Source organism: Telopea speciosissima, chromosome 7, assembly GCF_018873765.1.
Source record: "Telopea speciosissima isolate NSW1024214 ecotype Mountain lineage chromosome 7, Tspe_v1, whole genome shotgun sequence".
NCBI lineage: Eukaryota > Viridiplantae > Streptophyta > Magnoliopsida > Proteales > Proteaceae > Telopea > Telopea speciosissima.
Window position 1 is genome coordinate 40,846,637 of NC_057922.1, and position 27,922 is coordinate 40,874,558.

The window sequence follows — 27,922 nt, forward strand, 5'->3', positions numbered from 1 at the left end:
GTGTGTTTGTGCATTCCCCTCCCCCTCACTGGCTCAATGGAGCTAACCCCCTTGTGCACACCTTTTTAGATGATGTTGCAGGTGATGCTTATTTTGCTGGACTCGAGGTTCAGGCCTCAGAGTATGATGATATTGGTATAAAGGACCCAAAGGCCATAATTGAGGAGCACGGTGATGGATGTCCTTGTGATGACTGCGCCTATGGGCCGTATTGACGCTTGGGACTTGGTCCCTCCTTTTGATTTTGGGGCCATGTGCCCTTATATAAACATTTATTGTTATACATGCATTTTGAATAGTTATGCTATGGTCATTCGGGATACCTGTTAGAACTATTTATGTATCACTTAGCCGTATGAACATGAGGTAACTACTATAAACGCTTCCGCTTATTTTTTTATCATTGGAAATGTAATATTTCTTGCCTTCACACACTGACATTAATGTGTTTTCATATTATGTTTAAGACTGTGAATTAGGACACTGCATTCGTGATCCTGGTAGCTTATTGGGATGACACGTGTCGTCCTAGTCACCCCTTTATTATTAGTATATTCCTTATTGGGATAGGGATGTGACAAAAGGAGCGGTGTCGTAGGTGGAGTTGCAGAGGAGTGAGCGGTGGTGCTCAGTGAAAAAGAAGAATGAACGGTTAGCCGGTAGCAAGTTACATGGTTTTACACCATCAACGGTTAGGATTGAAGGTAAAATGTTCAACGGCTGAGATTTCACCGTTGCGTTTATTGGTGTGTTTATCTGTCGCGCTGCTACTCTTTGATTTCCTTAATGTTAAGAGACCAAGGAATTCTGCTAGAGATCCTTTATAGATCAGAAGTATGTTGTTTCGAGCAGATTTTAGTGGGAGAAGCCTTGGCTTTGCGCTGTGCATTGCTGGAAGGTATTGCCATGGCGGTTGATGAGCTCATTCTTGAATCGGATAACCTTGATGTCATCTTGTTCGTGACCAACGAGACCAAGGTGCCTCCTTTCAACCGATCATTGATGACATTCGATACCTTTCCACAAACCCACTCTCATGTAATTTTGCTTTTATTCCTAGGGAGGCAAATTCTGTTGTAGACTCCCTAGCCCAGAAGGCTCTATCTATGCAGTGTACAACAGTTTGGCCAATTTCCACTCAGTGGCTGAAGGAGACTTGTTTGTCTTCAGCCACGTGCCCCTTTCCTGCTTATGAATAGAATCACTCTTTACCAAAAAAAAAAAAAGAGACCATCATATGGTTATATACAACTAATGACTAATCAGTTGAGAGTTTCTCTCTCAAGATAAATAACTTCCTATAATAAAGGGAAATTGAAATTGATTTCCTTAATATTCAAGGGACCATTGTATATACAACTAATTACTAATCAATTGAGAGATTAACTTCCTATAATAGGGAAGGGATAAGAAAAAAGAATAAACTTAGGATTACAATATTACAATTACACATGGTTAGGCCGTTAGGGTCTACGGAATAGAGAAGGGTTTTTTTGTAAAATAGGGAATAGAACCGGTTGTGTTATTTTTTAGAGTCTTTTGGTTTTTTTTTTTAATTAGACTCGGTGAGTTTTTCAAGACTCGGCAAAAGAATTGAATCAATGTGGACTCGGCTTGACTCGGTTCGAGTCTCTTTTTTTTTTGCATAGAATAAGTCTTCAAGACTCAGACAACTTGGGCGAGTTTTCCTGATCAAAACCTGGTTTACGAACAATGATCTTAAGAGCTTCCCAAGCCTAGATAATATTCGGGTTAAAGAAAAATGTTGGCTGATATCGATACAAATCCACCGATACATACTTATCAAACTGACACCTAAAACCATAATAGGAAGTCTTGAAACTGCCTTTTGAGTATCGGAGGAGTTGCATCCAACAGCTATAATGGTGGTGAGAAGGGTGAGGTAGTCGTTGTCCTAGAAAATTCTATTATCGAATCCAATCGCATGCATCTTCTCCATATGGCATGCGATCCCTTTATTGCATGAGATCAGCATGCAATATTCTACATTATTCTTCTTCCTTTTCTTCTCTTCATTATATTTGTAAAGTTAGTCAATAGAATAGGAAAGTCATTGTATATATCTATTTTTCCAACCAATTACAGTCTATTGTCTAACATGGTATCATCCTAAGATCGATCCCCTTTAGGATTCTTCTGGTTCCACCATGGCCAAACCTCCCATCACCATCTCATCTCCCTACTTCCTCCATTCTTCGGATCAACCGGGCTCTTCTTTGGTTACCCCTTTGCTTGATGGGGATAACTATCCCACTAGGCGTCGCTCTATGCTCATGGCTTTGGAAGCGAGGAACAAAATTGGTTTTCTTGATGGTTCCCTCAAGGCCCCTGACTCCGACTCTACTGATTACCCTCATTGGGTCCGTTGCAACAGCATGGTTCGATCATGGATCGTGCATTCTACCATCTCTGCTATTGCCCATAGTATCATATGGATAGATTCTGTTGCTGATGTTTGGACCGATCTCCATGATCGCTTCTCATAGAAGAATTCTCCTCGCATTTTTGAGATTCGTTGTACCCTCTCTACACATATTCAGGGGACGGATTCAATCTCTGCCTACTTCACCAAGATCAAGTTCCTTCATGATGAACTCCTGTCCTACTGCGGACTTCCATCTTGCACTTGTGGCGCCATGTCCAGCTTACAAACCGTGCTCTTTGAAGATTATTTAATGGATTTTTTTACAGGGCTTGAACGAGGCCTACACGACTGTTCATAGCCAGATCTTACTTATGGACCATTTGCCTGCTGTCAACAAGGCTTATTCTTTGCTCCTTCAAGAGGAGAGCTAGCATTCCATTCATGATGCTCGTTCCATCCTCCCTGATTTGGCTGCGATGGTTGCTGCTTCCCTCAAAACCGAACCAACGCCCCTTGCTGCTGCTACCCGAACCACTTCTTTTGGCACCAAACCTCATTAACATTGCACTTACTGTGGCAAAGATGGCCACTCTAAATCTCGGTGCAACAAGAAGCATGGGTTCCCGGATGGATGGAAGGAACGAGCTAGCTCCAAACGTTCTGACAATGGCAATCGCCCCACTCATCCCCCGATTGCTGCTATAGCCTCTACCGCCCCCACCACCACTTCCGCACCTACTTTCACACCTGCCCAGATCCAGCACCTCATGTCATTGCTCCCATCTAGTACTCATCCCTTGGTCAATATGACAGGTAATATCCACCCCTTCCCTTCTTCCACTTGGATTCTTGATACTGGGGCCACCCACCACATTACATTTGATCCTTCCCTCTTTGATAGCTTGGAACCATCCAACATGTCCCCACCCATCAATCTTCCTGATGGTTCCCAAGCACCTGTTACCCACGTTGGCACCATTTCCCTTAACCCTACAATTTCTTTACAGCGTGTTTTACTTGTCCCTTCTTTTTGTTATAATCTTCTCTCTATTAGTACCTTAACTGCTACTTCTCCATTTTTGATTTCCTTTTCTTCGGATGCTTGTGTTTTCCAGGACCCTCAATCGAAGAAGATTATAGTGACGGGTAAGAGGCGAGGTAGCCTCTATTTTCTTGAGGTTGGTCCAATTACTTCTGCGGTATCTACAGGGGGGCCATTTCGATCTTTGGCACGGCGTTTGGGTCACCCCGGTTCTTATCCCCATCCCCATTTAAATTCCCTTGATTCTACTGTCATTATTTCAAATAAGTGCACATGCACAATCTGTCCATTAGCTAAACAATCACGGCTGCCATTTTTTTCTAGTGCAATTACAAGTACATGTATTTTTGATTTAATTCATGTTGACATTTGGGGACCATATCGGACACACACTTTATCCGGTGCTCGTTATTTTTTAACCATCGTGAACAATTTTTCTCGTAGTACATGGCTTTTTTTGATGCAATCTAAAACTGAGGTAAACCATTTGATCCCATATTTTTTTTCCCTTATTCAAACCCAATTTCAAGGTGTTACCAAATGCTTTCGATCTGACAATGCATTTGAATTTTTCAACATTGCTACCCGTATATTTTTTTCAAACACATGGTGTTATTCAACAATCCAGTTGTGTCCATACGCCCCAACAAAATGGGGTTGTTGAATGAAAGCATCGGCACCTCCTAAATATTACTCATGCTTTACATTTTCAATCGCATTTACCTTTGGAATTTTGGGGTGAATGCGTCCTAACTGCTGCTTATTTAATTAACCACCTTCCCACCTGCCTTCTACAAGGCAAACCTCCGTTTGAAATCCTGCATCACACCCCCCATCGTCTTCACCATTTGCGAGTTTTTGGGTGCCTTGTCTTTGGGAGAAACCCTGTTGTTCACCATAAATTCGATCAGCATGCTTTTCTTGACGTGTTTATTGGGTACCCTCATGGTCAAAAAGGATACTGTATACTTGATTTAATTTCACAAAAAAATTATGTTAGCCATGATGTTACATTCTATAAGACCATTTTTCCATATGCCATGCTTCCCAAACCTCTTGCTCCAGGCTCACCTGTCTTACCCTTACCCCACCCCACCCAACTTGACCCTCTTGGTGATCCCGAGAATATCATTGCCACCCCCTCCCCACACCCGTGGCCAAACCCACACCCTTGGCCGAACCCACCCCCTGGCCGAACCCGAGCCCTTGGCCGAACCTGCTACCTCTAAGCCATCCCCACGAACCCAATGCATGAGATAGCCCTCCCACAAATTGCAGGACTACATCTACTCTCTTCCCAAGTCGTTAGACTCATCTTCAATTTCAGGTTCGACAATACCCCACTCCCTTAGTTCTTTTCTTTCCAATGATCGTTCAATGACTCTCATTTGGCTTTTCTTACCTCTATTACTTCTACAAATGAACCCCGTAGTTTTTCTGAGGCCATGAAATTTGTAGAATGGCGTACGACTATACATGCCAAAATTGAAGCCTTAACAGCTAATGATACATGGTCTCTTGTTCCCCTTCCCCCAGGCAAGAAGGCAATTGGTTCGAAATGGGTTTACAAGATCAAAAGGAAATCCGATGGTACAATTGAGCATTACAAAGCTCAGCTCGTCGCAAAGGGTTGCACTCAACGTAAGGGGGTTGACTATCATGACACCTTTGCGCCTGTTGCCAAACTTGTTACTGTTCATGTATTACTTGCCATTTCCATTGTTCGTGGTTGGCCTCTTCTTCAAATGGATGTTAACAACGCATTTCTTCCTGGTGACCTGGATGAAGAGGTCTACATGTCCCCTCCATAGGGTTATCGTCGTAAGGGGGAGTCTTTAGTGTGCTGACTTCATAAGTCCCTATATGGTCTCAAGCAGACTTCCCGCCAGTGGTTTGCCAAGTTCTCTTCTTCTTTATGTGCTTTTGGCTTTCAACACTCCACCACCGATCATTCTTTATTTATATTACGATGGGCTGGCGGCGTTGTCTTTGTGCTCCTATATGTTGACGACATTGTCATTACCGGTTCTAATTCTTCCATGCTACACGACGTTAAGATGATGTTGCATGACACCTTCCATATCAAGGACCTTGATACTCTGAAATATTTTTTAGGGATTAAGGTTGCACGCTACAGTACAGGTCTTTATTTATGTCAAAGGAAATATGTACTTGATATTCTCCACGACAGCGGTTATACTGGGATACACTAGCCCACACTCCTATGGAACAGAACCTTAAATTGACAGCTAAAGAGGGTGTGTTGTTATCTGATGCTTCATCTTATCACCGACTGGTGGGTCGTATGATTTATCTCATGGTCACTCGCCTTAACATTGTTCAGGCTGTGAACATTCTTAGTTAGTTTATGCACCAACCACAGCAACCCCATCTCGATGTGGCACATCGTTTACTGTGATATTTGAAGGCCACCTCGGGCCAGGGTCTTCAATTCTCAGCCTCATCCAATCTTTGCCTTGTTGTGTACTGTGACTTGGACTGGGCTAGTTACCCCATGACACGTCTTTCTACCACTAGCTACTGTGTCCTTTTGGGTTCTAGTTTGGTCTCTTGGAAGACCAAGAAGCAGCCCACCATCTCTCGGTCTTCTGCAGAGGCCGAATACCGTGCCATGGCCAATGCCACCAGTGAACTTCCATGGTTGGAATCTTTATTTTGTGACATTGGCTTTGCATGCCCCCTCCCGAGTCCACTCCACTGTGACAACCAAGAAGCTCTTCACATTGCTACCAACCCAATCTGCTACGAACGTACGAAACATATCGAGATCGATTGTCACCTTGTTCATGAAAAGCTCCTTTCTGGTTTGATCAAGCCAACTAAGATTGCCACTGGGCTCCAACTTGCTGAGATTTTCACGAAGGCACTTGGGCAGGACCAATTCCGGTTCCTCATGTCCAAGTTAGGCGTTCAAAATCTACACGCTCCAACTTGAGGGGGAGTATTAATGTCACACCCCAAACCACCCCCTGGGAGGATTAGGTAGGTGACCCAAATTGCACGGTAGCAATCCGCCAAACCCCGAGGATCCAGAAGCTATTAATATCATTCACAAACACACACACCCATAATGATGGATAAGAATTTAAATACAGAGTGCAGCGGAAACTAATATTTACATTAACCTTCAAGTTGTGATACACACCATACTATTACTGTTTACACATACACCACCAACCGGGCAGTCACTACACCTCCAACCAATAGCTTCACAAAACACTAAAAGGGTAAGACAACAGAAGCCCCACACAAGCTATACAAAAAGGGAAAGTTAGTAGATTCCTATCTACATCAAAAGAATCCTAGTTTAGATGAGGTAAGTTGCCCACCCTTCATGGGCCATCTTCAACTGTCACCATAATCACCCATTCCAGAGGGATAACCTCCGACTCGATCCACACCCCACACTGTCATAATCAACATCACCCTCCTACTCGAGATGAGCCTCTCAGCCATCATCACGTTCACCTGCAATATCATCTAAAAAGAAGTATACAAGAGTGTGAGCTCCACCGAGCCCGTGAATGAAATATAGACCATGCATGCACATGCAAGCACAACCAAATGAATCCTATATGAAATGAGGTTTTTTATTATTATTAAGCCACCTAGCATTACAACTAAGGCAGAAAAAGTACTACTACAATCCCCAATACAAGTCTCCCTGGTGAGGGCTTCTAACCCCTTCCCGCGATACACCCATTGAGTTGTCGAAGAAGATCGATCGGCTCCAGCATTCTCTCCATGGTCAGCCCGACAAGCCCTCTAAGATTAGCCTATGATACCACCTTACTAGAAGATGGGCAGCCAGTCGAGAAGATACCTTTTTGGTATAAGTTCGCTCACAGACATCCAACATCTTAACCCTTGTTGGCAAGGGTTTGTAGCACGGGTGATGATACTCTAATCAGTTGCATTCTATATGACATAGTATGAGTCAGGTGGTGCCCCACATCCCATTCTGTAGGCCACCACTAGCCTCATTTCCAAGCCGGCTATGGCATCTAATCTAGCATTTTCACATGTATAACATTAGCATTCACTTCCAATAGCCATCAGATATGAATCAGAAATCAAATAGGAATATAAGCAATTTAAATGAATAAAGACAGTAAATATTGTTGTTGTTGTTGTCATGACTCATCAGTCATGTTACACCTACACCCATGGTGTAATTCCACTCACCTTGTGCAAATCCCACTTATTCTTCAGTCGGCTCAGTCTCAGTCAGTGTTTGGCACTGCACCACGTGTTCGGGGTTATAACCTATATTAACTGGACCATTAGAATATTTCAAACATTGTTTCAAAACGGTCTTAGAGTTCTAGGATTGGTCTAGGTTTGCTTATTCATTGTTCAACAGTCATGGGAAATAGTAGCATGGTTCCTTTCCCAGGTTTGGCTTAGGTTACAGTGTTGGTTTCTAACACTTTTTTGGGTGCACTGATACACTCAAGGTATGGATATCACCAAGGATGGTTAGGGTAGGGTTTTAAAGTGATTTTCATACCCCCTACACTATCCTAGGCCTGTGAGTGCTGATCCAACAGGTTAGAATCATTTTAGACCTAGAACAGCAGCACTGGACATTTCACTGGACGTTTGGGTCAAATGTCTAGTGCATCATCCAGTTCCTGTTGGACATGAGTTTCCTTGCTCAGAACCTGGTTTTGGCTATTGGATTCTTCCCATCTTTGATTTGGGATGATTTCAGGGAGTAGCATAGCTTATAATTAAGCTAATGCAATGGTTTTGGGGATTCCTAAATAGGGTTTACCAATTAGTTGATGGGTTGGGTTCAAACACCAAGCAATTCAAGCATGCAAGGCTGAGATAGAACATGCAGCCTCCTAAACTTCCATAATTCACACAACAGCAGACATGCACATGCATTACAGCCAAGATCCTAAGCCCTAGCATGCTAAACACAGCATGCATGTAGAGATCCATGCTCCTAGCTTATCATTGATGAGTTGCATACATAATCAGGCATGAGATTGAGCTAGATACATGGCTAGAATTCAAGATATATATATATATATATATATATATTAACAGGCTGAAAATAGTGTAGAATCACATAAACTTCCTAGAACTAGGCATGCATGGATGATCGAAGCTGTCCTGTAGAAATTCTACAGAGACATGGCTATATGGCTATAGTTCTTGGGTTCAAACTTAGAGAACATAATTGGGTCATGGTTATGAGAGTAGTCTAGGCTTAGTTACTTTACCTTATGGCTGTGAAGGAATTGGCCAAGGTTGCTCAAGCCACAAGCCCTCCTTCTCCTCTCCCTCTTCCTTCTTTCTCTCTTTTTTTCTTTCTCTTTTCTTCTATGATGTTAGGAACAGTAGAGGTCTAAATTATGAGCTGGGGCCCCTATTTATAGTTTACATGGAACTAGGGCCTGTTTGGCTAGGCAGTCCCACAAGCAAAATGCAATTTTAAAGTGATTCTTCCCCAGCTTAGTTATATAGGTGGGGCCCACATGGATTCCAAGATGGGGGATGGTTCCTAAAATTCTAAGGTACATATAGGAGGTGTTTGCAAGCAGTAGATTCAGTTTCCACATGCTTGGAATAGGAAAATACAGGTTTTAGCATCACAGGAGCTTGCACTGGACCTTTGGACCAATCGTCCAGTGCATCATCCAGAGAATGCAGCACTGCTGAATTTTTATTGTGGTTCCCACAGTGGTTTATTTTTCCACATGGTACCTTCCCCATACCCTACTACTCATACAAGGAGAATATATTTAAGAGCATGGCCCCATTAGTACTCACGAGAGAGAAATACCTGTGCTCTGTGCTATACAGCAGTTGATGGGCTAAGCAGTTGCATGGTGTTGCAACCTACCTTCTTACAGGTATGGTGGATGTCATCTGCAGGGGCTCCTTACTGATTGTAACCACTAGGCTGACACACCACAGATCGTTAGTGTGGGTGGCTGCTGATCCCTATTCTTTAAGCAAAGTCTAAGTCAGATTGGGGGCAGGTTTGACATTCTCCCCACCTAATAGAAATTTCGTCCTCAAAATTGACATACCTTATGGGCCAAAAAGCTAAGGATATTTAGCACGCATTTCCTCCTCACGCTCCCATGATGCTTCCTCTAGTGGGCGGTTCCCCCATCGAATTTTAACGAATGCGAACGTGCAGTTACGGAGGTTATGCTCCTTTCTGTCTAGTATCTCCATCGACTGTTCCTCATAGGGCATATCAGCATCCAGTTGCTCTGGTTGGGTCGAGAGTACATGTGTTGGGTTATTGATATATTTCCTTAGCATCAACACATGGAATACATCATGGATGCCTTCCAAAGATGGTGGTAGGGCTAGTTGATACGCTACTGGTCCAATCCTCTTCAAAATTTCATACGGGCCGATGTATCTCAGGCTCAGATTTCCCTTCTTATTGAATCGTAGCAGCCCCTTTATTGGAGAAACTCGGAGAAATACCTTCTCGCCAACTCCAAGCTCAATGTCCTTCCTCCCTAGACTGAGCTGCTTTGATCTTTTCTCTAATCACATCCACTTTCTCACAAGTTGCTTGTATCATCTCAAGACCTAGATACCTTCGTTCCCCGACTTCGTCCCAGTATAATGGTGTGCAACATTTTCTGGCCATACAGGGCTTCATATGGTGCCATGCCAATGGTGGCATGGTAACTGTTCTTGTAGGCAAATTCCACCAAGGGAATGTGGGCGTCCCAACTATCCCTCATTTCTAATACGTAGGCTCTGAGCATGTCTTCTAGAGTCTGAATGGTCCTTTTGGATTGTCCGTTTGTCTGGGGATGGAAGGTTGTGCTAAGATTTAGCTGGGAACCCAAGGCCCATTGTAAGCTCTTTCAGAATCTTGATGTGAATCGGGGGTCCCTATTGGATACGATGCTGACAGGCACACCATGCAGGTAGATCACATTTTCAATGTAGAGCTGGGCAAGCTTTTCCATGGAGTAAGTTGTTTTGATGGGAACAAAGTGGGTTTTCTTGGTTAGTCCATTGACTATCACCCAAATTGCATTCATTACCTTTCTCGTGTTAGGCATATTGATCATAAAATCCATGGTAATCCTTTCCCATTTTTACTCTGGAATTGGAAGTGGTTGTAGCAGTCCATAAGGTCTATGTCTCTTTGCCTTTATTTGCTGACAGGTGAGGCATTCTGACATATACAAGGCTATGGTCTATTTCATTCCCATCCACCAATATCTCTTCAAATCCTTATACATTTTTTTGCTACCTGGGTGTATTAAGTAGGGTGAGTTGTGTGCTTCCCTGAGAATCCGGTCTTGTATATCATAGTCATCTGGCACGCATAGCCTATCCTTAAATCATAATGCTCCATCGTTGGCTATCGAGAAATTGAGGTCTTTATGAATTCCTCGCTTTATCCCCCAGATGATCTTTGCTAGCTCGGGGTCTTTGGGATGCTTCTCAATTATTTCCTCTTGGATCGACGGTTGCATGTCCATCTGCCAGCCGGGTAGCCGTTCCCTCGATCATGAGTTTCAAGTCAAATTTTTGAGCTTCTTCTATTAACTGTTTGCTAACAACCAAGGATGCGAGGAATGCGGTTTGGGATTTTCTACTAAGTGCATCAACCACTACGTTGGCCTTACCAGGGTGTTATTGAATATTGCAGTCACAGTCTTTTACTAATTCCAACCACCGCCTTTGTCTCATGTTTAATTCCTTCTGGGTGAAGAAATACTTCAGGCTCTTGTTGTCACTGAAGATTTTGCTCTTCTCACTATAAAGATAATGCCGCCAAATTTTTAAAGCAAAAACTACCACGGACAACTCTAGGTCGTGAGTAGGATAGTTCTTCTCGTGTTCCTTCAACTGCCTTGAGGCGTAGGCGACCACCTTTCCTTTCTGCATTAGTATGCCACCCAATCCTATTCAGGATGCGTCCTCGTACACAACCATGCCACTGGTGCCATCGGGAATGGTTAGCACTGGTGTCGACACCAATCGATTCCTTAGTTCTTGGAAGCTTTTCTCACAGGCGTCGGTCCATTCGAACTTTACACCCTTCTTCGTTAGCTTTGTCATTGGTGCTGAGATGCGCGAGAAATTTTCAATGAATCAACAGTAATACCTAGCTAATCCTAGAAAACTATGGATCTATGTGGCATTCTTTGGGGTCTTCCACTCGAGAACCGCCTTTACTTTGTCTGGGTGTACTTTGATACCTTCCTTGGTGACGATATGTCCCAAGAATCCAATCTGGTGGAGCCAAAATTCACACTAACTAAATTTGACAAACAGCCGGTGTTCCCTTAATCAATGCAACACGAACCTAAGGTATTGAGCATGTTTCTCTTCACTTCTGGAGTAGACCAGGATGTCATCAATAAATATGATGACATACTTGTCTAGTACATCGTGGAATACCCTGTTCATCATGTCCATGAATGCAGCTGGGGCGTTGGTTAATCCGAATGATAACACCAAGAATTCATAGTGTCCGTGTCAGGTTGTGAACACCGTCTTATGAATGTCACTGCCCTTGATCTTCAAGTGATGGTACCTAGACCTAAGACCAATTTTAGAGAAAACCCTTGCACCCTGTAATTGATTGAATAGGTCATCGATGCGTGGCAATGGGTATCGGTTCTTAATTGTGAGTTTGTTCAGCTCCTGATAGTCGATGCATAGCCGCATGCTTCCATCCTTTTTCTTCACAAACAACACGGGTGCTCCCCAAGGAGACATGCTTGGTCGAATAAGTCCTTTCTTTATTAAACCTTACAACTGAATCTACAGCTCTTTTAGCTCCACAGGCGCCATTCTATAAGGTGCCTTGGATACAGGTGCTGCACCAGGGATTAGGTCGATCGTGAACTCCGTTTCTCGATCAGGTCTAAGTCAGATCTTTCGAGAAAACATCGGGAAACTCCCTAACAACATTGAGTTCCTCTAATGGCCTAATCTTCACCTCAGTGTCCATTACCGTGGCCAAATAGCCCTGACATCCTTCGTCCAACAGCTTTCGTGCTTGGAGGACGGATAAGGTTATCCTCTTGGGTTTCTTCGTTGGTTTACTTTGATAGGTGAAAATCGAGCCGTACTTCATCTTAAATAAAATCTTCTTCTCCGCACACATGATGTTTGCCCCATAGGAGGAAAGCCAATCCATGCCTAGTATTACATCAAAATCCTTCATATCAAACATGATCAGGCGGGCTGTCAGGTCTTCCCACAGATTTCCACTAGACAGGGATCGTAAACTTCCTTTAGGCTCACGATGCTTCCATTCGGAGTGCTAACTACTAAATCATGCCCTATGTCCTTTGGTTGGATGGTCATCTTATTCACAAAAGCAATAAATACGAAAGAGTGGGAAGCACTCGAGTCGAATAATACTCGTGCGGGAGTGGATGATATAATCAAGGTACCTAGGATTTGTATAAGGATAATGATGCAATCAAATTTTCTGCACCCAATTGGTTTGGTTCCTATAATTTAGTAGTGTTATAAGCACATACATGTCATTACTTTTGGGTTCGCCTTCGCTTCTTCATTGGTTAGTGCAAACACCTTTCCTCGTGTCCGGTTGTCCCGAGGCTAAAAGGGTCAAGTGGAAGACTGGAACGATGGGTAAGAGTTATATCTACGGCTCGCACAATCTCTAGCTAGGTATCTAGCTTTGTTACATACAAAGCATTTATTGGATAGTGCAGAGGAGGGAGAGGCCTGGCTCGCTTGGCTCATTGCTGGTCGAGGTGGCAAGGCAGCAGTTGTTGCTTGGCTAGGAGTGGGTTGAGCATACTGAGTAGTCCGATTATAAACAGGACGAAAGGGTTGAGGGGTCTGGCTCATTTCTTTCCATCAATACTGTATCATATTGGGGCTCAAGCTAGTCCCTCGAAATGCCTTGTTTGGCCACCCAAAATTTTGATAGTTACTTGACCTTTTGCCCAATCCAAGCGACGCAATGGTTTGCTCCTTTAGTCTATCCTCCAAGGTCTTTGCGTTATAGACCATCTGTGCATAGTCTCGAATGTCTAAGACTGACAGAGTAGATCCGATCTCCTTCTTGAGTCCTTTCTCAAACTTCTTCATCTTACTGGCTTCTCCCTTCATGTGCTCTGGTGCAAAATGGAACAAATCCTCAAATTGCTGCTGGTAATCCAACACAGTCTTCGATCCTTATACGAGGGTAGAGAACTTAACTTCCTTCTTGTCTCTGAAACTCTCGGGAAAATATTTCTTAAAGAAAACTTCCTTAAACTGATCCAATGTAGGGTTTGGATGAATTGCTTCCAAGTTAGGTCGCGTCACCTTCCACCATGCTTCTGCCTCATTTTGCAACTGGTACCCGACGCATATCAATTTCTAAGCATCGGTACACTCAAGTATGTTTAATGCTTTATCTAAGGCATTAATCCATCTCTCTGGTTGCATCACCTCAGAATTAAGCTTGGAGAATGCAGGCGGCTGGAGCTTCTTGAATCTCTCCATCACTTTAGTTGTGGAGCTGTCCGCCACGGGTTGAGGCACAAATGGTGGAAATTGCAGGGGCCGATTGGGTGGTGGTGGTGGTACCACTCGCTGCTGCATTATAGTCGCGAATTGAGCAATCATCTAGCCCAACAACTCTTTTTGTTGTTGCATAATCTGCATCATGGTTGTTATGATGGTATTTACTTCACCAGCGGCCATACCCGGAGGGGGGTACAGTTGCAGCAGCTGGGGCAGCTACTGGCACCAGATTTGGGATGACTCGGGGTACTCTTGGCAAAGTAACCAATACCTCAAAATTCTAAGCTTCGGCTCTATCCGGTAGCTCAACTTTCGGAACGAATCGAGGGCCTCTTCCACGATGACCACCCCGGTTTGATCTTGTGTAAACCATGTTTGATTGTTGAAAGGAATTTCGCATATGAATAATTCTATACTTATCTTTACTAGTGAAAGTTCAAATTTGATCTGAAATACATAGGATAACATCTTCCTAGGTTGCAGTTTAATAGCATTTCCATATAGCAAGGAGAGTTATATAACTTAAAAATCACATAAGACAACAAGATCAATTTCTATAATAGGAAAGCATCTTTTGGTTTATACCTGTGTTTAGCAAGCAAGTTGTTCCAATCTTTTCTCTATAAAATAAGCCTGTAAGTCCAGGTACTCTAGGTCACTCCTAACCTCGTTGACTAAAGCAAGATAAATATAGCGGTCTTCCGCCCGGCTGGTGTCAAGATGTGCTAAGTATACTATTAGATACTTTTCTGCTTGGGTACTAATCCTCAGGATTCGAACTAGCCTCTTTCTTAGTCGTCTAATGTAGTGCATGTCACTGGGGTTTGCTGAGCCTGAACAACACAACCAACCCTGCCATGGAGAGATTTTAGACATTAGGCTCCTATGGTTGCCCTATCTCGGATGGATGTACTTAAGGCTACATGAACTTAGATAATACAGTTAAGAATCTTAAATGAGGTAACTCAAAAATATAAGCAAAACAACAGTATTTCGCAAAATTTAATGCATCAATCAGGCACAAGCATGTTTGAAACTTAAAGGACGATGCTAATTATTACCTTCACCTGAATTTCCTATATCAAACATTGAATCAGGTCAGACCATCGACAAAATATGTTTTTGATGCAGGTGGTGTGATATTAGAGGTAATTAACTCTTCTGTCGATGATGTTGAAGTCTTTAGCCATGAGATCCCTATTACAGTACATCTGGTTCTATAAGTACTTACGGTCACTAACCATCATCTCAATCTTCTGGTTTAGCTCATCAATGTTGTTCTCATCATAGTCATAGTCTAATATTGGCCTTAGGAGGTAGCTCAGTGTAATTATAATTCTCTTTCCAGCTCATGTTGGCACGCCACTCCTGATACCTAAAAGTATTCAGTTAGACTCATTTGGGTTTTGCTCATCCCTACCTATCTATGTTCGGATTTTGACTCACAACATCCACACACAAGTTCCTACATCCATGTTCATACATTATTTATGTATATGCACATATACATGCAATGGGTTTCGCTTTACAATTTTTTTTTTTTTGTATTGCATTAATATATATCTTATATTATTATTATTATTATTATTATTATATATATTTTTTTTAAATTTACTCATAGTGTCATCATGACCATCCAGATGTTTTAAAATGTCCATAATACCCATTTATGCAAGTTGACTCAAGCCAAACTAAAAAATCACCATTTCTGCTGCTAGCCATTCTTTGGACGTTTGACTAGACGATTGGGTCAAACGTCCAGTGCGATCGTCCAGAGAATCGGAGACTATTATAAACACAGTCTGAGACTCATTTCTCCCACTTCTTTCTTCGTTCTTGAAAGCTCTAGACCATCCAAATTGCGCCCAAAGGGTTTTGTAGGTTACCCCCCCCACCATTCCAAGACATCAAATCATCCTTCCCTCGCATCTACATGTGCCCTAGGTGAGTTTTGACAGATTTCTTCTCTCTTTTCTCAATTTTTTTCCTTTTTTTTTTTTTGTATAAACCCTAACTTCTCTCTTTGTTGTATTGTAGCCATGTCTACTAGTAGGAGACATAGCACAACAAGGAAAGTAGTAGCCCCCAAGTGCCTACAGTATGATCCATCGCCGCCACCATCACCGACCGTGCCATCACCCACATCTGGGGGTGATTCTTCATTCGAAGAGCATGAGTTTGACCTTCTGGTTCGCACGCTATGAGTACGAGCAAGAATGGGGGAAGTTCCAGGATAAGAGCATTGTGAATGGAAGGGTGGTGCAAGTGGAGGACTTTCAGCAGTTTAATCTTTTTGAGAGGTTCAATGCTTTGGGTTGGGTACCCATGCTATCTCCTACCCTTTCATGCTACCCAAATCTGGTTCGGCATTTCTATTGCAACCTTGGTTTGGCGGCTGGAATGCAAGGTTTTGGGCTTTAGAGCAGGGTGAAAGGAGTGGACATGACATTCACCCTAGCTATCTTGGCTGAGATCCTACAAATACCTGATAGGGGTAGTAGGTGTTTTTACAAGCCCAAGGTGGATATCCCTGATCAATTTTTTATGGAGACCAGGGCTCGAGTGTTCAAGGTTCTTACCTGGTCGGAGAGGGTTCCAAAGTCTGAGGGGAGCTTCAGGCCTTTAGCCAAGATTTTGAGTAGGTGCATCTCCTACAACATTTACCCTAAGGGAGGTAACAGAGTTACTATTTCCATACTCCGTGCCTACATTACCTATTGTCTGCTGAGGGTGGGAAAGGGGGTCCCAAAATCAACCTACCCTATCTATTTATGCAAGTCATGCTTTACCATGCCCAGAACACAGCTGATGGGAATCTGCCTTATGGGAGATTCCTCACTCGTGTCTTTATCATTTTGGAGTTTCCCTTAATGGGGAGTAAGAGGGAGGTAATGGGCTAAAACCCATTAGTAAGACCTCCATCAAGAAGATGAGGATGTTGGGTGTGCCTGAGAGTGCTTCAGAGGATGTTGACGAAGAGATGGAGGAAATAGAGGAGGAGGATGAAGGAACTGAGGATGTAGGGGAAGTGGGTGAGACTGGGGAGATGCATGGGAGAGGGGATGATCCTATAGATCTAGGCACACGGTTTGGTGATCTTCCTGTGCATGGCCTTGTAGAGGCTTCTGGTTCGTAGGTACCTCCTCTAGTATCTGGGGCTTATGGTTGGGAGGATACGATGGCACAGTTCAGAGGTATACATACCTAGCTTACCCAGATGTCATCGAGGATGGACCTTATTTTTACTTCCTTGGAGGGAAGAGTAGGTTCTATTGAGCAGCGACTGGACTTCTGGGACTCTTATTACCAGGTTAACTCGCGATAGCCTCAGCCTCTGCAGAGCGATGATCCAGCCCAGGAGTAGCTTACTAGTTCTAATGTCTCTAGTTTAAAAGCCTATGTTTTATTTTCAAGTTATGTTTAATGCATTTTCCTATTATCAGCTGTGCTTTCTATTTTTTTTTTCTAAGTTATAATCGGAAGTAGTACTTCCAACTTGCTCAAGATGTAATGTCCTATGCCAAGTTTTGATTTGTGAATCATATTTTCCTTTACATTATGTCAGTCCCTATGGTGTGTTATTCACAAGTGATCTTATGTTTACTAAATTTTCTATATGTTTAACTTTTCATTATCAGTTGTCCTATCTCTGCTGTTTGTGAATATAGAAAGAGCTTCTCGCTCTGATACCAAGCTCTGTCACACCCAAAACCACCTCCTGGAAGGATTGGGTAGGTGACCCGAATTGCACGGTAGCAATCCGCCAAACCCCGAGGATCCGAAAGTTGTTAATATCATGCACAAACACACACACCCATAATGATGGATAAAAATTTAAATACAAAGTACAGCAGAAACTAATATTTACATTAACCTTCAAGTTGCGATACACACCATATTGTTACTGTTTACACATACACTATCAACTAGGCAGTCACTACACCTCCAACCAATAGCTTCACAAAACAACAAAAGGGGTAAGACAACAGAAGCCCCACACAAGCTATACAAAAAGGGAAAGTTAGTAGATTCCTATCTACATCAAAAGATTCCCTAGGTTAGATGAGGTAAGCTGCCCATCCTTCATGGGTAATCTTCAACTGTCACCGTAATCACTCGTACCAGAGGGATAACCTCCGACCGGGTCCACACCCACACTGTCATAGTCAACATCACCCTCTTGCTCGAGATGAGCCTTCCAGCCATCATCACGTCCACCTGCAATATCATCTAAAAAGAAATATACAAGAGTGTGAGCTCCACCGAGCTCGTGAATGAAATATAGACCATGTATGCACATGCAAGCACAACCAAATGAGTCCTATATCAAATTAGGTTCTTTATTATTATTAAGCCACCTAGCATCACAACTAAGGCAGGTAAAAGTGTTACTACAATCCCTAATACATGTATCCCTGGTGTGGGCTTCTAACCCTTCCCGCGATACATCCATTTAGTTATTGGAGAAGATCGATCGGCTCCAGCATTCTCTCCATGGTCAGCCCGACCACCCCTCCAAGATTAGCATGTGATACCACTTACTAGAAGATGGGCACCCAGCTGAACAGATACCCTTTTGGTATAACTTCTCTCACAAACATCCAACACCTTAACCCCTGTTGGCAAGGGTTCGTAACATGGGTGATGATACCTTAACCAGATGCAATCTATATGACATAGTATGAGTCGGGTGGTGCCCCGCATCCCATTCTATGGGCCACCACTAGCCTCATTTTCAAACCGGCTACAACATCTAATCTAGCCTTTTCACATGTATAACATTAGCATTCACTTCCAATAGCCATCAGATATGAATCAGAAATCAAATAGGAATATAAGCAATTTAAACGAATAAAGACAGTAATTATTGTTGTTACTGTTGTCATGACTCATCAGTCATGTTACACCTACACCCATGGTGTAATTCCACTCACTTCGTGCAAATCCCGCTTGTTCTTCAGCCGGCTCGGTCCCAGTTGGTGTCTGACACTGCACCACGTGTTCGGGGTTATAACCTATGTTAACCGAACCATTAGAACATGTCAAACATTGTTTCAAAATGGTATTAGAGTTCCAGGATTGGTCTAGGTTTGCTTATTCATTGTTCAACAGTCATGGGAAAACAGTAGCATGGTTCCTTTCCCAGGTTTGGCTTAGGTTACAGTGTTGGTTTTCGACATCTTTTTGGGCCCACTGATACACTCAAGGTATGGATATCGGAAAGGATGGTTGGGGTAGGGTTTTAAAGTGATTTTCATGCCCCCTACACTGTCCTAGGCCTGTGGGTGTTGATCCATTAGGCTAGAATCATTTTAGACCTAGAACAGTAGCATTGGACGTTTGGGTCAAACGTCCGGTGCATCGTCTAGTCCCTGTTGGACATGGGTCTCCTTACTCAGAACCTAGTTTTGGCTATTGGATTCTTCCCATCTTCAATTTGGGATGATTTCAGGGGGTAGCATAGCTTATAATTAAGCTAATGCAATAATTTTGGGGATTCCTAAACAGGGTTTACCAATTGGTTGATGGGTTAGGTTCAAACACCAAGCAATTCAAGCATGCAAGGCTGAGATCGAACATGCAGCCTCCCAAACTTCCATAATTCACACAACAGTAGACATGCACATGTATTATAGCCAAGATCCTAAGCCCTAGCATGCTAAAATCAGCATGCATGTAGAGATCCATGCTCCTAGCTTATCATCTATGAGTTACATGCATGATCAGGTATGAGATTGAGCTAGATACATGGATGGAATTCAAGATATATATATTAACAGGCTAAAAACAGTGTAGAATCACATAAACTTCCTAGAACTAGGCATGCATGGCTGATCCAAGCTGTCCTGGAGCTCCAAGTGGTGATTCCATAGAAATTCTATAGAGACATGGCTATATGGCTATGGTTCTTGGGTTCAAACTTAGAGAACAGAATTGGGTCATGGTTGTGAGAGTAGTCTAGGCTTAGTTAATTTACCTTATGGCTATGGAGGAACCGGCCACAGCTGCTCAAGCCACAAGCTCTCCTTCTCCTCTCCTTCGTCTTCCTTCTTTCTTTCTTTCTTTCTTTCGTTTTTCTTCTCTGATGTTAGGAACAGTAGAGGTCTAAATTCTGGGATGGGACCCCTATTTATAGTTTACATGGAACTAGGGTCAGTTTGGCTAGGCAGTCCCACAAGAAAAATGCATTTTTAAAGTTATTCTTGCCTAGCTTAGCTACATAGGTGGGGCCCACATGGATTCCAACATGGGGGATGGTTCCTAAAATTCCAAGGTACATATAGGAGGTGTTTGCAAGCAGTAGATTCAGTTCCCACAAACTTAGAATAGGAAAATACAGGTTTTAGCATCACTAGAGCTTGCACTGGACCTTTGGGCCAATCGTCCAGTGCATCATCCAGAGAATGCAACACTGCTGAATTTTTGTTGTAGTTCCCACAGGGGTTTATTTTTCCACATGGTACCTTCCCCACACCCTACTACTTATACAAGGAGAATATATTTAAGAACATGCCCCCCCCTTAGTACTCAAGAGAGAGAAATACCCGTGCTCTGTGTTGTACAGCAAGTGATGGGCTGAGCAGCTGCAGGGTGTTGCAACCCACCTTCTTACAGGTATGGTAGATGTCATCTGCGGTGGCTCCCTATTGATTGTAACCACTGGGCTGACACACCACAGATCATTGGTGTGGGTGGTTGCTGATCCCTGCTCTTTAAAGCAAAGTCTAAGTCAAATTGGGGGCAAGTTTGACAATTATCAGATCCAATCGCATGGATCTTCTCCATATGGCATGCGATCCCTTTATTGCATGAGATCAGCATGCAATATTCTCTATTATACTTCTTCCTTTTCTTCTCTTCTTTATATTTGTAAAGTTAGTCAATAGAATAAGAAAGTCATTGTATATATCTATTTTTCCATTCATTCAATAAAAGCAACCGATTATAGTCTATTGGACTTACTATTCTAAAAAATTCCCTCCCCCACATTTGCTTCAAGTTCTTAATTCACGTTTTTTTTTGGTAACGTAAGAAATTTATTGAAAAAGCCTCACTTCACACGAGGAAGGGCAGTATTACAACTATCAAAGAGGAGAGTTTGAGGGAAAAAATTTTCTTTCAAAGTTCCTAATTCTCATGAAAGAAAGAAGCCAAAAGGAAAACGTGAGAAGCACTCTCACTGTAGCGTTATTGCTTTTGGGTCTAAGTGGGGAACATCATATGGTGTTGTTCCATCCGTGATAATCCTTTTCATGCCTTTCTATTCCTCTTAACGCTTTAGGTTCAATAAATTTTTCATAAAGTTTTTATCCAAAAAAAAAAAAATTTCAAAAAGTTGTATTTGTCATATATGTTTTTGGGATAAAGTTTTCTGTACTGGCGGCACAGGGTACGGCCAGACACATAGAATGAGTGAAATGATCACCCCTCCAAATGATGTAAATCCTGTCCCTATCCTACCCCATGTACGCCAAATGCACCCTCAGACAGAGAATGTACATCCATTTTCTTTGGGTGTGAAAGAAAATTTAAGATATAGAAAAAGTATCTCCAAGCTGGTGGCTGAGTTTACATATCTCTCTCTCTCTCTCTCTCTCTCTCTCTCTCTCTCTCTCTCTCTCTCCTATTGTGTCCCTCCTTTGATTGGAGAATGATGGGGCTCCTCTGTGGTGCGGCAAGGCGTTCAGTGTAGATCGGACAGCCTACAGCACCCGGGCATGCTGTCCAATATATGAGCATTGTATGGGGCTATGTGCCTAGGTGTTGTAGGCCATCCGATGTGCATCAAACGCCCTACCACACCACAGAGGATCTAGGTCCAGAGAACCCTCTCCCTTAAGATATTTATGTTATGGAGAAAGTTTCTTTTCGCCCCATTAAGAGGGTTCACTGAATTAGTAGTGGTGTGTCAATTTTCAATCTCAAAATGACCTGTTACGCCCAAATTGAACCTTCGATTCAATTTGATTTCTTTTTCGAGATTTTATAAAAAATTGGTAGAAAGTGAAATCAGATCAGACCAACCAAAATACAAACCAAATTGAATCCAATAATAATAATAATAATAATAAAAATCATTATTTTCAGAATACATATGTAGTGTCACGTATCCAGTCTCATCGATGGCACATCCGCTTTGATAGGAGGGTCTTACGGCTTTAAAAACATGTCATACCAAATAAAGATGCTAAAATATATATGTGCATTCTATGGCACATCTTCCGGTGATGTGAGAATATTTTCTATGATTCTATAATATATATGTAAAATTGAACCAGTAATAGCCGGATAATGATCCGACATGAGTCCAGTATTAAACCAACCTGATAAAATATGAACCAAACTTCGGATTTTGATTTTCTATTTGAGTATTATCGGCTCGAAATAAATTCAACCGGACCGTAATTGTACTGAACCGACACATTGACTCACCCAGTTCCTTATCAATATAATCTATAAACCTCATACCCTTATTATAGGAAGCCTTGAAATAGCCTTTTGAGTCCCATCCACTCAAAGACCCCCATCCGGTCCAACAGCATCAATGGTAAAGAGGGTAGGGCCGGAGGGGTGAAGCAGCCAGTCGTTTTCGTAGAAAATTCCCTTCCTTCTTATATTTGCTTCAAAACGCTTGGAAGTTAGAAACCTTTCATCATCTCACTTTATCGTTATTGCTTTTGGATTTATTTTTTGGCAGAAAGAGATTGCTTTTGGATTTAAGTGTGGATCAAACATGATACATGTAGTGTTCATACATCAGTGATTGTCCTTTTCCACACTTCTTCATTTCCTCTTAACCACTCTTTTATTCATGTTGGAGGCATGAGCATTATTCTAAGTATTGATACCGTATCTAGCCTGCGCCTTTACACAAAAACATGCGAAAGTACCACACTATTTTCATAGAAATGTGAAAATTACGCTCAAAAAATACTTGCTCGCATGTTGCATGCAGGCCCTTGTGGACCACACAATGATCTCTTCCCTGTTAAATTTATATTTTGGGAGAAAGAATGCATTGAGCTTGACATAGGGGCACATAAAATGACCACCACACCCCTAATCATTTCTAGGGTTCCAAGGGGTGCAACGATCATTTTGCACACCCCTGTGTCAGGGCATAGAGACGGTGTGTGCTGTGCGATCAGGTGGCGTTCTCTTTCCCTTATATTCGATACCAACCAGATATGACGAGATTGGTATTGAATATTGATAATGATATTATATCTGTATCGTTTTCAATATTGTTCATTACCGATATAAATACGTAAACCAATATCGATACCGATACCGATACCAATACCAATACCAATACCAATACCCCAATACCTGATATCACATTTTCCATCCTTCATTGATCAAATTATATACATAAGGAGGGTTGGAAGTTGGAACTTGAGTGTGGTCTCTGCTTTCAGCTACCAAAGCTGCACAGTACAGAATAGATTCGACACTTGGTACATCACATTCTGCAAGTTTAATCAAAGAGGAACGCATTACTAGGAAAAGAGATTGGGATCTCGTTTCCATACCCAAACAATCCCACCGGAGACGAAGTGTGTGAGGTTGTGAGTTATTCTGAAATTGGATTAATCGTTGGACGCTCTGTAAGCTGCTTATAACACAGAGCAGATACACACACACAGAGAGAGAGAGAGAGAGAGATGGAAGGGATTGAGCACAGGATAGTAAGGGTGAATGGAATAGATATGCATGTTGCCGAGAAAGGCCAAGGCCCGATGGTGCTGCTTCTGCACGGTTTTCCTCAACTCTGGTATTCGTGGAGGCACCAGATGACCGCACTCGCTTCCCATGGCTACCGAGCTGTAGCCCCTGACCTCCGTGGTTTTGGTGATACCGATGCCCCACCCTCTCCTAGTAGCTATACCTCCTTTCACATCGTTGGCGATCTCATTGCTCTCATCGACCTCCTTGGCCAAGATCAGGTCACGATTTTGATTTTCTTCAACCGAAATTTTCTTAAAATTTCGATTTCTTTTCTTGATTATTCATTTCTTCTTTTAGGAAGTTTGTATGTTTCGTTGTTGTTGTTATTTGTGCCTTAATATTTGGGGGTGGGTCATGTATGAGGAGGGTTTCAGGTGTTTGTGGTGGCACATGACTGGGGAGCCGTCATCGCTTGGTATTTCTGCTTGTTTCGCCCTGACCGGGTTAAGGCTCACGTCAGCCTCAGCGTTGCCTTTAATCCTCGAAACCCATCTGCCAAGCCCATCGATCGAATGCGAGCTGCCTTGGGAGAGGATTACTATATGTGCAGATTCCAGGTCTCCCCTGCCCCCTCTTATTCCTTTCTTGGTATTATTGTTTTTGTCTTCTTAACCTTTTTTTGCCTTAGTGTTCGATCGATCTTACGTGCTTTGAGATAGAATTTACTTGTATCCTTATCAATTACAGATTTGGGTCTGGAGATTAAAAGTTTAGAGACCCTTTGACAACTACCAACCACATTAATTTTCACTAGAAACTCTATTTAGACCATCTTCCCCTTATTTAAATTGCATAATTGACAAACCAAACAAGAGTAAATGCCACCTTCAGTTACTTTCTCTTTGTTATTTCTACAAGCAACAAGTGAACTTTCACAATCCTTGCTAGATTGACACACTCCCTAGTCCCTAAAATGTTCCTTGGTATCTTAATGCCTTAGAACCAATTCATCACTGCATATGGAGCAATACAACAGTTTCATCCCTTTATATGATATTGTGAATCACTATTGATGAGATGAATCTTATTCTGCATCCCTTACAAACTAGTACAATGTCCTCATGCTTCTACAAGCATACATCCAAACTCAGATCCAAAACCACCATTTGGGGAATGTCTCTTGTATTTTGTATGGAGGAACTAGTATCAGTGTCAAACCATTTACATTTGATCCATATCCAGTACTCTGGATTTGCTCAGATAAGAGAATGGAGTACATTCGGGCTTCACTGCGGTTTTGGAGGCCATTTAAAACCAATAAAAGCATCATTTGATTCTCATCTTGTGGCATGGTTGTTATTAGTTAAATGATGATAGAGCATTTTGGGTGAGCCCAGAGTTTCACTTCCTTCTTTACCCAAATAAAATAAAATAAAATAAAAAGAGTTTCACTTCCATTTATGTCCTGCTCTGCTCTGGAATGCTCTAGAGCCTCATCTTTACCAATCTTTGTAGTTCACTACAAATGATGACATCCACCAACTTCATCTCAAGTACAATAAATTTTTTTTTTTTTGGTAATACCTCCAGTACAATAATACAGCTATGTTAGTTGGAGCTTTTCACTCATTTGTATAACAGTGTAAAAGTTTAAATTTTTAGATGTTGGTAATGTGTATAATGGCTGCATACATTTGTCCCTCCCAGACCCTGCAGTAGTGGGAGCCTCATGCACTGAGACGTTCTTTTTATTATTATTATTTATTTTTGCTGTTGTTGTGAAGCCCACATAAGAGAAAATTCCTTTCTGTTGCCAATTAATTAGACTACTTGCACTTCTTTGCATCTGAATGATCTTTTACTCTCCTTTGAGGGGAGAAATGAGTCAGAATGGGAAGTTGGAGGAAGGGGCCCGACCTGTGTCATCCATAAATGAACCCACTGAAACATTGTGGACCATTTACTGGTCTCAATTTAGGTATTTTCTTTATTAATAAAGGTGCTTGTTTGAATGATCCTAGCCATCCACTGAATCAAATTCTTTTGGGAAAATTGGTCATGAAAAGTAATGTTGAACACACACACAATTTTGTTGGACAAATACCAAAAGTTAATTTGAATGATTTACTTTTGATTTAGAAAATATCCCTTGTGGAACCCACCAGCCCAACTCCCTTGGATGTACAGTGGGTAAGGCAGATAGAGGATGGATACTATCATCTTGGTATTAATTTATACAAGAGTTTCTATTTATGATCTTTTGAAATTTTTTGGAGTTTGGGTCTTGCAAACACCTAGATTATAAGTGAAAAGAGAGCACTTGATGCTCTTGGTTTATGTTCATTTACTCTTTTTGTTTTCCTTAACTTATACTTCTATGGTGGTTCCGCTGGTTCATATTTCATACATTTAAACCAAACATAGTGGCTTGTTATTTTGTAGGAACCTGGAGACGTAGAAGATGTGTTTGCTCGTTTAGGTACCGCAAATGTGCTTAGGAGATTTCTAACCATACGCCGCCCAGCTCCAGTTTTTATGCCTAAAGGCAAAGAATTTGGAGATACACCTGATCATCAAATTTCCTTGCCCTCGTGGTTGACAGAAGAAGACATCAATTACTATGCTAGCAAATTCGATGCGAAAGGCTTCACTGGGGGATTGAACTACTATCGAGCTCTGAATCTGTATGTTAGCTACATGAAATTTTGACTAGTTTGAAACCATTATAGTCCATAACATTACTGGTGAAACAATTTTTCGTGTGGTTACTCTGCTCACTTGGGTAGTATTTATTCATTTCTTTGGTCTCTGTATTGCAGAAACTGGGAGCTAACTGCAGCATGGACTGGTGTACAAGTAAAAGTGCCGGTGAAGTTTATTGTAGGTGACCTGGATTTGACATACAACACACCAGGTGCCAAGCAATATATACATGGTGGTGGATTTAAGAGAGATGTGCCATTTCTGCAAGATGTGGTTGTGATGGAAGGAGTGGGTCACTTCATCAACGAAGAAAGGTCTGAAGAAATTAACAACCATATTTTGGATTTCATTCAGAGATTCTGATGTGCTCTGTCATTCCCTACTTGTGGTTTTCCCTGAGTCTTATGTAACATCTAATGTCACTTTTAAGTAATGTGCGTGGGGGGTGTAATGATCTCATTGTTCCTTTGTCGAACATTGCTTATTTGAGCTACTTAGCATGTTCTTGCCTAAAATAAGCATAGTTTATTTCGTTTTTTGGTTTAGTTCTGGAGCTGTTGCCATGCAATTGTGGGAACTATAAATTTTAGGATAAATTATATGTCACCCTCTGGTTTTCAAACGAAACTCAGATCATCCCCTGGTTTTTGAAAAACTCAAATCACCCCCTGGTTTAGACCCTAATGTGATAAATTAGTCCCTACCGTTAGTTTTATGTTATTAAGTGATGATGTCAGCCAATTATAAATTTAAATCCTTAAACTAACCTTGACCAATGTTGAAGATGAAGGAAGGGTAGTATTGTAAATTTAATTCTAATGTTTTAATATATGGGTAAAATAGTCCTTTCACACCAATAACTAACAGCAGACTAATATCGTTATTATAGAAGGGGTGATTTGAGTTTTTTCAAAAACCAGGGGTGATCTGAGTTTCGTTTAAAAATTAGGGGGTGATGTGTAATTTACCCTAAATTTTAAGATTTAGTCTGGGGTTAGAAGTAATAGACGATCTAGGTCATGGTTACATAGGTATTGGGATTCATATCAGTCTTTCCCGATATTGGTATCGATTCATATCGGCTGTATCGGTCGAGCCATGTTGATGAACCATAAATACTTGAGGCCAACCCCGATCCGCCACGTGGTATGGCCTGAAGAGAGGACGACCTAGACTCAGGTACATCAAGACTCATCCGCTAAACTTAAGAGGAAGAGACCCAGTAGGTCACTCAAGGACCAAGGTCACTACACGAGTTGGCAATGGCATCACCACCCGGATTTACATCATCCTATCGACAAAGGGATCTTATCCCAATGGAGATGCACCTTATCCGTGCACGACTCTCAAGGATTTTATCCGACACTTGAGGAGCACGCATGTCTATCTGCGAGGGAAAACCTTCCCTATCCAAACTCAATCTCCCAAGAGGAAGTAATCTACTACATGATGGACTCTACTACCAAGGAGGTCTATCACTAACTACCTAGACTCTCCACACCGTCATATTCCGCTATAAATACTTAGGTATTCTTCCCACATGAACCCATCTTGAATTCTAGTAATTCATCTGTTGCTGAGAGAGATCTAACTTAGGCATCGGAGAA

General features: G+C 42.0%; 1 protein-coding gene across 1 annotated transcript; it reads left to right on the plus strand.

Moving 5' to 3' along the window:
- The first annotated feature begins 9,008 nt into the window (after nt 1-9,008).
- On the plus strand, nt 9,009-26,858 carry LOC122669937 (epoxide hydrolase A-like). Its single transcript, XM_043866855.1, has 6 exons — nt 9,009-9,012; nt 19,021-19,025; nt 23,591-23,890; nt 24,047-24,229; nt 26,055-26,296; nt 26,432-26,858. Exons 3-6 carry the CDS (start codon nt 23,609-23,611, stop codon nt 26,676-26,678), a joined length of 954 nt encoding a protein of 317 aa, XP_043722790.1. The 5' UTR covers nt 9,009-9,012; nt 19,021-19,025; nt 23,591-23,608; the 3' UTR covers nt 26,679-26,858.
- Nucleotides 26,859-27,922: the final 1,064 nt, after the last annotated feature.